We start from the raw sequence: 12,084 nt of genomic DNA on the forward strand, positions 1-12,084 counted from the left end.
TAAAAACAATGGTGGCAATCCTCTAAAAACATGTAAATTGTTCATATTTTAAAACCAGAAAAAACCTTTTCCTCTTTCAGTTTTCTGTATTATACTACAAAATGTTGAATTTGTGTTTTACGTCACCCAGTTTGCTCTGTGCAGAAGTCAATGCACATTTGATTTTCACAATTTTTCTGCAAATATCTTTCAGATTTCAAACTAGTGGTTAACAGACCTTCTCTAAGGAAAAGGGCATCTACTTCTCACATATCTCTGGGTAGATCCCTGTAATGTGAAATCAGATCTTTGGTTATATTATTTTAGAAAAGAAAGAATTCTGAGAATTTTTTCACAAGTATCTGTTTTCCCCCCATCATTCATTTTAGCAGTCACCATACTGCTAAAGAATGGCTTTAACTTTATACATAACCTAACAGTACAATAGTACTGTACTATTAATAGTACTCACACATTAGTCACTCTGAAACTAACACAGTTCAGTAGTATCCAGGCAAAAGTCTCTTTTTTAATGTGTCAACGTATACGGAACACAGAAGATGGCCTACTCAAGCCCGCTATCTGATTTTCAGAACTTACTGAAGACTTTGGAATATCTCGAAAAGAGATACAGAAGTCACTGAACACAATAGGTATTTGGCATCAGCCTCCTGTCTGGTGTAGCCATCCTTACCAAGTAGCTGTTTAAGTGAATATAATATTAGACAAAACATTTTTTTCATTTTCTGTCATGAGCAGGTTAAATGAATTTGCTGAACTGACAGAAAATGTAGTCAGCCTGGGTTAGCTTGGTTACCAAATTGTAGAAGCATTAAAAGTAAATGTAGGAGAACAAACAGTCACAGATGCTAAGAGGCCTTAAATCTGTTAACCTCTGATTTATTTCCTGGAAAACTCCCAACTGGTGTCTTAGCCTTCCTTCTGAAATAATAATTAAAGACACAATCATGGATATTAATTAAAATAAATCACCTTGTCTGAAACATCTTCTCTAATCATGCTGCCTCTTTGAGCAAGGAACAGGCAGTTATGCATCCATGCTTTCTCTTAACTTGAATCTTGCTCTCTCTGAGCAGAGGGATATTACAGAGATGAAAAACATTACTCACCTGGGAAAAACGGTAATGCAAAATTATCTTAATTTCCCCTCTGCTGTGTTCCTGGGACAGCCTTCAAAATGGGGCATGGTTGGAGAGGATAAGAGGTTCAGGGCTATGTTGGGAGTCTTTGTAAAAAATTGAATCTGCTCATAAACCCTCGGAGTGCTCAGAAACAGCAGAAGCTCAAACGATGCTTGACTTCACCAAGTGTGACACCCTGAAGGGTACCACATGCCAACCTGGCACAAGGAGATAAAATGCAAGGCTGGCACATACATCAAACAACAAAAGTTCCTCATTAGGCAAAGTGTGGATCTTAAACGTACATCTGACTCATTCCTGGAAATGATCTCAAAAAATAAAATGAACTCAAAAGAGTTCAGATGGAAGTATCCTTTCAGCTAGTGTGTTACTCAGCAGACTGACCGTGAGATGCGTCTTTGCCTGCTGTTTTGTAGCTGAGCCTAGAGGAGTCAGGGAACAGTCAGATATAATGCAGAAAAAGCTTCCATAACAAGGGGGAAACCAGAACTAATTAAAGAAAACAATGTGGAAAAAAAAGGGGGAAAATCATAAATAAAGAAAAACAGATCAGTTTTTCACTCTGTCTCCATCTCCAAACAGGAAGAAATCAAAAGGCATGAAAAAAGTACCTGGTACTGTAAGAAAAAGAATCACATCCAATTTATTTCTGAATTAAACTACTCTAAACTTTATTTTGTCAGCACATTGCATTGTAGGCTTACACATAGTCATGAAATAATTCTCCTTTATCTTAATCCTGTTAGCAAATTATCATATCATCGTAGTACTGGTCACAGTCTAAACATATGCTTTTGATTTCCTTCCACTGTTAAGTTCCCTTTGCCATACAGGATCAAGTGTCTTTTCTACAAATAATTCATTTGAATTCAGGGGAAGATTCACATTCAAGCAGTTAAGTAACTTTCTAATCTATACTCTCCAAGACATGGTATTTTTTCTACACCTGGAATGGTTTTCTGTAGCTTCTTGCTGGCATTCTGGACTTCAAACGTCGTTACGAGTACAAGTCACCTACCAAAAATAACCTTTGAAAGACCCAAGCCATGAGCTGAGGTCAGTGCAAATGCTTCTTTGGAATTCCTTAAATATTGGATTCAACTCCAATGAATGATCTGATCTCACAAAGGGATAGACTGAACATGACAAATGAGGTTAGAAAAATCCGAGAAAATAAGTTCGAGTTTGATTGTTTGATTAGTTGTGTGTTAGCAAGCAGTTCTTAGAAACAGATATACGCACATACAAGTCTTTCAAAATGTTAGCTTTATTTTCCATGTTACCTATGAACATTTTAAGAATGGAAATTTAATAAATTAATTACTGCAAAGCAACTATTTTGTCATAAAGAACACAAAACCCTAGCCAAATATTCCTTTTTCTGCTTCTTTGGTGTTCATTTCTGTTTTCATTCCCAATTCAACAGTTGTCTTATGTTTATCGAGTCTTATTTAAGATATAATTATTTTCAAGAGAAGGAATGTCTAATCGTCTGTTTTTGTAAAATGTTATATAAGTTCATGGTAATCTTTAAATTCTTTGTTGTAATAGTAAGAAAAACATTCATTGCTCTCTGCCAGTGATACTAAAATTGTGATGATTTTATTTTGTTTAGCACAACAGTGGCGAGTGCAGGTTAAAACAGATGGAGATTCCCCAGAGCCACAAGAGTGTAAAAGGACCCTTGTGATTTATGGCTCAAAGGGCAAAAGTGATGAGCTTCTGCTGTCTCCACAAACACCAGGATACGTGTGCTTTCTACCCAGAGCAACAGATGAATTCATTGTAAGTCATAAATACACAACTACACAGAGCTTGTCAGGACATTCCTCTTTAGCCAAAAGATATGCATATATATGGAATATTAGTTTGACTGGTACAAATGACGTATTTATTTATAAAAATGGAACGATATAACTTTAGATCTTGGGTCATCTTCTGTTTGTATCAAAGAATCATAGAATGTTTTGGAAAGGACCTTAAAGATCCAACTCCCGTGCTGTTGGCAAGGACACCTTCCCCCAGTCCTGTTCTACTACAGCCAGCTGCAGTGTTCCCTTTGAATTTTCAGTGCCTTCAAGCGTATATATCATGGAGAAAATTGGTCCCTTTTGTGTAATTTATTGCATTCATCAGCTCATCTTGCATTTTTTCTAATTCTCAAAAGATTCTTGAGTTGCAGTTTATACAAAAGGCAATATACAATTATTTGAGAATGCAGTTGAAGGATTGGACAGTTTTCCCAGAGGACATGAGTGGGCTTTTCTTTCCTTTATTTCAGTCTTTGTAAAGCAGCCTCCACTCTCCTCCAAAATAGTTCTGTCTCTCAGGCCAGCAGGCAGAGGATTTTTCTGGATAATCAAAAATCACAGGAGAATGCATTCACGCACATCAAAGGATGATGAACTCTGAAGCAACAGCAGATATATGGCCAGTGTTAAACTCAACCGTAAGGCGGTCCTGACTACCTGTACACCTGGCACGCATCCTGCTGCTTTGAGAGAGTTCATCTGAGGCATCTTTTTAATGTTCAAATTCTGTCCCAGCTTTCTAGGCTAAGTCACTGCAAATTCTGTCAATTGGCGTGAAGTGCAGCTCCTCGACAGTGAGATGAGAGAAATAGCTCACAATTCAAAGCAGTTTTGTAAAGCTCAGAAATACTTTTCAAAGGCTGTAATACACATTCTGAAAACAATGGCAAAACTACATTTAGAAAATGTCGTCAAAGCTTCATCATAATGACATGATCCAGGCTGAGTTTTCAATTTAAATAACAAGCTAAAGCGATTTAGGAGCTTTATGGGGATTAAATGGAAAGATAAATGACACTTGTTAAAGACAGGAAAGTAGCTGCTTATCAGAAAACAGACAGGAAACACACTGAGCAACAAAAGGAGCTTCCTAAGCCATTGACATAAACTGAAGAGGTCAATAGAGGCAGAATCTATGTATGGAGCAACCACACCAGCTGGCTGAATTTTGGCAAGCGTCACTCCATAAAGCAGACCTGTGCTACATCCAACTTGTTGGTAATTTCCCAGATGGCATGTATTCCTTGTTAAGATTACCTAATTTCAATGACTGAGCATCATGCTAGGAGACATTAGTATTGTTAGGTGTCAGTCATGGTTGTCCCTCATAGTCCACTATCCTAGGTGTCACAGAACTGTACTCATCGTACTGGGCTTCCACCCCCAACGGCTTTCTAAATGCTTGTTCATACTTTGGATTAGATTTAGGTTAGTGCCCATATTTTCCCCTTAGCTATTTGTGTCCTTGTTTTTGTTGCTTTGTGTGACGAAGTTAATACTATTTGAGCATCGTTTACGGTACCTGAAATTTTGTCTCTTTGCCGCATTGCTTACAGCATTTTACAGCTTTTGTGGCATTCTAAGGAAAACAGAATAGTGAGTCTGCTAAAAAGCAGCATTTTGGGTTCACAGATATCTCCATAAATGCCTTCATATCTTCTCTAGGTGGTTCAGCTAACAAACCCAGTTTCTTTTTGCTCTCTCTTTCTTTGTTCTCATTGAGGCTATTCAGAAGAATGCAGAAGCTTTGCTCATGTTCTCCCACTGTAGCAGCAGGCTGGAGGCATAAGCATGATATCGCAAGGAGGACAAACTGTGAATTTAGCTTTCCAACAAGCTGGAGTAAATAAACTTTTAAACCCCCCAAGATCCTGATCCTAGACAAATGTTCTTAGTAATATAGTGCAGTAAAAAGAACAACAGGTTATGTGCTATAAGCAGCTCATGTTGTTTTGAAACAGTAAGCTTAATTTTGATCTCAGAGATACATTTATTGCACTCTGAGGATAGGAAAGCATGTAAATTCCTGATTTTCCAGGTGCTCTCCCACAAATATGTGCACCTATGTGTATTGTATTCAGAATGATTGTTTGATCCAAAGTATTTCTAACCAACTCCTGCGAAAGAACAGGTGTAGTTTAATTGCATGTAGCAAGCATAAAGAATAAATTGCTAAAAAAGATAAAATATTAGCATGCTGTCAGGAACAGTTGTTGGGTTTCAATTGTCTCAGACATCTGTAATACAATGGGTAAGCTGCTTAAATAAGAATACATTTAATTAGAACACCTTAGTTCCAATAAATAAATTGAGAAATGGGTTAATGTGTCAATGTTATTGAGTCTGCTGGGAGTTCTAGCATTGAAGATAACATGGCAAGAAATCATGCCATCTCCAATGAACAAACACATTGAAAAAAAACCTGGGAAAATGAAAGTAAACTGACAGTTCAGCAGTAGATTATTTTTCCTTGGTAGTCTGGTGATAATAGTCATCAGCTGTTGATCTTACATGGAACTGAGTAAATTTGTAAACTATATATATCTTTCTCCCAGTTGTCAGTGTTTCTTGGTTACTTACAGAGTAAGCATGTCAAAGCATACCTTTGGAGAGTCCCAGTGTACCGTGCACATTCTATTATCCAGAGAATCATAAAATGCAAAGATGCATTGACTGACAGATCGTGGAATTTGAATCCCTAAAACTATTCTCCAAAGCACTAGCACAGGTAGTATGAAATGAGCAACAGAGCTCTGCAAATAGGACTATTTGTAAATACACAATAAATACGAAATGTATTTTGTGTTAAAGACTATGGGGGTGACAGAAAATTTTAAATCACATAATGCAATACTCCATGTGTTCTCCACAGTATGAGATGATGGTCCAAACAACAAGCAGCAGGATTTCTGGAGTTCCTGATAGAAGGCTGTTCAGCTGAATTTTAAGATGCTTTGACCACACCCTTTTAACTAGAATTATTTCAGCACCTTTTTTTTCTTTTCTTTCTTTTTTTTTTTTTAAACAGGAGAGTGATAAAGAATTTAATTTAAATGTGTACCCAAACAGTAAATTTTACAAAGCTTTAGTTACATTAGGCATGATGTCTTTGGAGAAGTCCTGTGTGAGTCAAAAAGGAAAAGATTTAAAATATTATTACATTCTCTAATCATCTTCATCTGTCTCTGAGAGCTTCAAAACCCCAGTGGCTTTGCCAGAGCATCCTTTTGATTATAAGAGTTGGGCTCCTTCAATCATGTAAGGGAAAAAATATTATTTTGTTTAATATATGACAAATCACATCCCAACTCAGCTAAGATTTCAAGTACTGAATATTACATAAAACTGTTCAGAAGAAATAAATGTGGAAAAATTAATTAGGAAATTATGATCATGAATAAAAAACAAGGTAAAGTGTCCTCTTGCAAACATTCTGCAAACTTAAAACCAAGATATTCACTAGATATATACTTTGTGATGGATTATTTGTCTGTCTCTGCTTTGAAGGTCATATTACCTCAATTAATAGGCATCAATGAAGGGAAAAGCCAATTATGGAATCAAAGATAGGGTATCGTTTTCCAAAGGGAAACTGGTCATAGTAAATTGCTCAGAAAAGGATTATAAGAATGATGTAACGGCAATGCTGTGTTACAATGATGGAGCTGAACAGAAAGGTTAATCATGGCCAGAACTGTGGGGAAAAAAAACCAAAATCATGAAAAAGTGAGAAATATCTAATACACTCTATTGAAAATAGTTGGTGATTAATTCCACAGATCATAGGCAGTGTGATTACTAGTGCTTGCTAGTTCAAAAGCAGTCATGGAATTAATTGAAACTGTGATTCTAGAAACAAAAGGGAAAATAGTGTCTTTTAAATAGTCTGTCCCATATTCTGAAATTATTTTCTTATCTATCTCATCTGTGCATTTCCTACAAGGTTTGTAACACATGTCTTTATGACAATTTAGAAGCCCAGAAAATTATTTGGGTAGCAGAAGACAAAGTAAATGTGAGGTATAGCTTGCCCGATCATATAAAAATAACCAAATTCTGTAATGTTGCAACTCCAAACCAGAGAGCTTCATGGAATAATCTGTGCATGGCATTTAGAGTAGTGTGTGTTACAGTCATGAGGTCCATCTACAAGACAGAAAATCTGCAGGCAGTAATTTTACAAGTCAGTAGTCTGGTTCTGAAAGAAAAGAAGTAATGATTTTGTTGCTTGTGAAGGAACTGTAGTTTAGATAGGTGGAGAACCTGTGCGCTCTCCTCTAAATGAACCCAAACAGTTCCTGATAAATTTAATAAGAGATGAATGCATATTTTAGGAGGAATTAGACCGCTTAGTCTGCCATAGATAATGATATCCTTTGCAGCATACAGAGCATGAAAGAAAAACTCTTGGCATGAAATTCTGCCCACGTATTTCCCTTTTCATGAGGCAACGGTAGAGAACGAGTCAGGAATCTGTGAGGATGTGGTAGATCCATGAGGCATAAGCCCCCTCACGTGCGCATCATAGTCTGGGATAGCCGTGAGTTCTGTATGCAGGGAGGCATGCAGACAGGCAGGGAAGGCTAGGCTTAGAGAAAAGAGAAGTCTGGTGCCCTCTTCTTCAGTGTAAAGCTACGTCTGTGTGGCTGTTGTGGGTACTGTGGAGTTATGGTTCAGGAGCTGAGAGATTCCCTGCAGCCTCGGGGCTGTTACGTAGACAGTGGGAAGTATTTCTTCTCTAGTCCTTAAAGAACAATGCCTTGAATCTTGAAATGTTATAGAAGTGGCAAGGCAACCACTTAAAACAGTTATCTTAATAAATTCAGACTGGAAAGGATCTTTTAAGTTATCAAGTGCAATTCCTTCCTACCATAGGCCTTTTTTCAGAAGTTCTACATTATAAACAGTTCAAGCTCCCGTAAAATGATTTTGACAGGTTGCTTTATTTTCAGTTATCTGTTCCTCTTCATTCCCTGGTGGTTTACTATTTCTTATCTATCAATGGTGGTTTACTATTCTTATCTATCTGTCTTTTTCTTTCTGTATCAATGACGGTGGCCAACTTTATCCCAAAGTGACAAAACCACAGTTTTTATATGGTTCCTCCCTAATGAAAATAAGGACGAGGTAGCTGATACTTCTGCATACTGATACATGTATGCATCCACTGTGCAAAGGCACACGAACGAGCTTTAGGCAACATAGGTCAGCAGTGAAGGGCTGTCAAGTGCAGAGCTCTGTTGAAAAGCAGAACAAATTAATCTATTAGGAGCTCTATATATACTCTGTCTTAGGAGCCAGTCTGCTGTTGATGCTGCTGGTCCCAGAGCATGATTGTGTAAGACAAACTTGTTTCTTACTGTGATGCTACTGGGTGCACAAAGGGTTTATTTGCTGGCAACAGTCACCAAAGCATTTGTTGTGACTAGTCTGGAGGGGAAAAAAAAAGAGTGGTATGAGAGAAGAACATGGCCACTGGCAACATTTTTTGTATTGATTCTTCTTAAAAACAATTGTTACCTCTTAAAAATAACAGTTCTATCTTATTTCACTAGAAAATCACTTCCCACCCTGTCTTCCTTGCAGTTGTCAGTGAAAGGCTGCAGCACTCTGCTTCCTGGTGTTCAGAAGACTTATCATGCAGTGGTTAATGTCATGCAGCAAATTAACGCTTGATGCATTTTGATCATCTCAGTTCACACAGCCCTAGGTCAGATGGTTTAACCAGATGTCACAGAATCCCACAATCAGTAACCAGATATTGAATTTCCCATATGTGATATGGCAACAGGGCTGTGTCGTTCTACAGAGTTATTTCTGTAACATTAATGATTTACTTTTATGCAGAAATATCCCTTCTCTTTTCCAAAGAATTGGTTATAAAGAAATTTCACATTCTGAATCTAATCATTTTGCAAATGATAATTTAGTTAAAACTTTTGAGGCTCATGGTAATTATCCTTAATTTTAATACCTCACTTGACTGCTCGTATCAGAACCTTTAATTGTAAGTTAATGCTTCTCTTATCCAGTAGGGTCAAAGCTTTACATGTTACTTTTTGTCTAAAGAGCTTAAATGCACAGACGTCTCTAGTTTTAACCTTGACTCACCCTAATGGTGGAGTATCATGCTCACAATACTAACAAGGGAACAGAGAAAAATAAGGGAGATAATTTCACCCGTGATCATACCATGAAAAAGAGAAGGATTGATTCCCCCATCACACTTATCTCAGCCTCTGATTCAGCTTTTCCATTGGTTTATGTTAAGTTTAGGACTTCTACACTGTTTGGAAAAATCTCTGTAAATGAGTCAGTCCTGACAGTATGCTCTTCCTCATGATATTTGTTGCAGGTTGAGACTGGAGATCTGGGAGATGTATACAAGATTCGGGTCAGCTGTGATGATGTGCCAGGCTTTGAGGGTTGGCATTTGAAGTCTTGCCACTTAGAAGAGCTACATACAAAACAAGAATTGAACTTTGACTGTAAGTGCTGGCTGTCTCTTAACAGAGAAGACAAAGAACTGGTGAAAGAATTCCCTACAGTCAATGAGGGCCGGAAAACTTTACCAGGTAAAAACAGTGAGAAGATATAAACGATGTAAACTAACCTCTTGAAAAGAAATCAATGTCACAGATACAATACAGCACTTTGTCTGAATTGAATATCTTCAAATTCTCTATTGCAACTGTCTTCATACATGCACTGCAAAAATGCTGACCACTTAAAAATTTTGAATTTTCCAGTTAGGTCACATATTGAGTTTCACAGTTGCTAAATCTTCTGTATGATTCTAAGTGGGCAAAAATGAATGATATAATTATACTTTGTAAAGATAAAGCACATGTTCAAAGCCATGGAAATGATTTGTAGTAGGCTTACTATTGAATTACTTAGTTTATAATAGCTTTAGTTACTAACACAAGTATCAGAAGTAATCATTGTATAAAAAAGGTTTTTGTTTTTCCCTAAGGACTATTTTTTGACATGCTGAGAATCTCAAAGTATATTCAGAGATGCGCTTGGAATGTGAAGACCTATAGAAATACCATGTTCGTTCAGAACAGTTGGCAGTTACACATGAGATAAAAGTAATTAGAGACATGATTGCTTTTCTAAGCTAAAGTTCCAGAAGTTCTGGACCTTGAATACCTCAAACCTTTTTGCAACCTTAAAAGAAACTATAGCATTACATTTGTTAAATTTTAACTTAGCAGGACTGTGTATTAAAATGACATTTAAAAAATTTTGGTTATTCTTTTTTTATGAGGATGAATATGCATGTAATACAATGATCTTTCTCAGAAGAAACTCCAATCTGTGTAGAAGTGCATTTATACAGGAGAACGATACAGAGGCAAAAAGTTCCTGTCATACTTAAATTAAATAAGTGTATTTTGTAAATTTTTGTACTTATATTTCATGTCATACGTTCAGATGTTATGGTATACTCTAATTTGCATAAACTTTACATAGTGTCGTATTCTTTGACCTGTGACAGTTATCTACTGCAAAGATAATTCAGTCTCTAACAGTTCCTGAACAAACTCAGATGAGTTCTTATTTTCCAGATCTTGCACAGTAAAACAGAGTTGGGCAGAATTTGTCTAGATAATAGTAGCTGTAAAGTGCGTAAGTCTAAATTCTCCAAGTCCAATTCCCTTCAATTTCTAAGAAATTTAATGGAAAGTCTTCATTGAGAACAACCTGACTATTTCAATCACTGTTTAGCAGATTTTTTCGTAGCTGCAGAAATAAAAAAAAAACCAACAGTAGTCTTACTAAACACTCTGTGTTGCTGTTTTCTTTTAGATACATGTTGTACTTAATCAGATAATTTTTTTTTCTTTTTGTACAGTCTATAAGTATGTTGTCTCTGTACATATTGGTGACCGCTGGGGAGCAGAAACTTTTGCAAATGTTTATATAACTGTCTATGGTAAAAGAGGGGACACAGGCGTGAGGAAACTTCATACATCTTTAGCAAAAGGAAGAAAATTTCAAAGGAATAAGGTAATGGCGCAAAAAATGCTGTCTTACGTGTGCAGGGGTTAGTACTGCATTAAGTGTCACTTAATGCCTGCTCAGACATCTTGCTACAGATGGGCAAGAATCTGGAAACAGAATTTATCTTCCAGATGTTCACAGTAGACCACTGCCAGTGTTATTTCCTTCCTGTGCAAGAATATCCTCACATGGTAATAAAGGCTCGACATGAGCACATAGAAAGTAGATTACCAAGGAGAACCTCTGCATGTGATCATGCATCTTGCTTCTTCCATTTCAAATATAGAACAGAGCAGGTAGCAAAGAATTAAAAATTAGTGATCCGAAATAAGTTACAGAAATTGCAGTGACTTTTGCAATCAGTGATGTTTCTGTAACCACAAGGACGCATGAAACACTAACTCAATGTCTAGTCAGTAAGTTTAGACAAGAGACAAGATTCCACTTAGAGAACAGAATGCACACAATAGCAATGTTTCTAGATGACCAGTAACAATAAAATTATTCTCTCGTGTATTAGGCTTTCCTGTGAGAGGTTCACTCACTGAACACTGATGTTTGAAAAAGCTCACTACTAAGATCTACATTGTCAAGGACACTCTTAGGTTTCTGTGAAATTATTTCATTAGACAATTACCATAGCATTTGGTAGGATAAAAGTGGAATGGGTAACAAACCGAATTTCTAAATTTCATTTCTGTATATGTCTCCGGGCTAGGCCTATATACAGAAGATAGCACTCTGCAATAATTATTTTAATTTACCTTCATGCACAGATTTATTTCCTAAAATATCTTAATTAAAACATTTAATGATTTCTACTTACAGTCTGTCTTGTGAGTCCTGATTATTGTTAGAAAAAGAAATTAATCTATATTTTTGTCAAATGAGGATACTTTTAATATTATTAGCAGAAAAACTACTTCTCCAATATACTTTTATTTAAAAAGTAGCAGAGACAAAATACAGGACTCTGACAGGGACTACATTTTTTAGAGATCAATTTGCTAATATCTTCTTTTATAATTGTCCTGACATCTGACTTAGTAAGTTCCTACTATTGAATTAATATTTTATTGGGATGATGGTGTTGATTATAATCCTAAACACTGCTGTTTAAA

General features: G+C 36.5%; 1 protein-coding gene across 1 annotated transcript in view; it reads left to right on the forward strand.

The window, feature by feature from the left end:
- LOC104374501 (lipoxygenase homology domain-containing protein 1) overlaps positions 1-12,084 on the forward strand; it is a 191,891-nt gene that overhangs the window by 104,590 nt on the left and 75,217 nt on the right. Inside the window, exons 31-33 of the mRNA XM_086609313.1 lie at positions 2,758-2,927; positions 9,309-9,528; positions 10,815-10,969. Of these exons, the coding sequence (XP_086465439.1) occupies positions 2,758-2,927; positions 9,309-9,528; positions 10,815-10,969 (545 nt within the window). The remainder of the gene's footprint in view (positions 1-2,757; positions 2,928-9,308; positions 9,529-10,814; positions 10,970-12,084) is intronic.

The sequence above is a fragment of the Tauraco erythrolophus genome, chromosome 3 (genome assembly GCF_009769465.1).
Source record: "Tauraco erythrolophus isolate bTauEry1 chromosome 3, bTauEry1.pri, whole genome shotgun sequence".
Classification (NCBI taxonomy): domain Eukaryota; kingdom Metazoa; phylum Chordata; class Aves; order Musophagiformes; family Musophagidae; genus Tauraco; species Tauraco erythrolophus.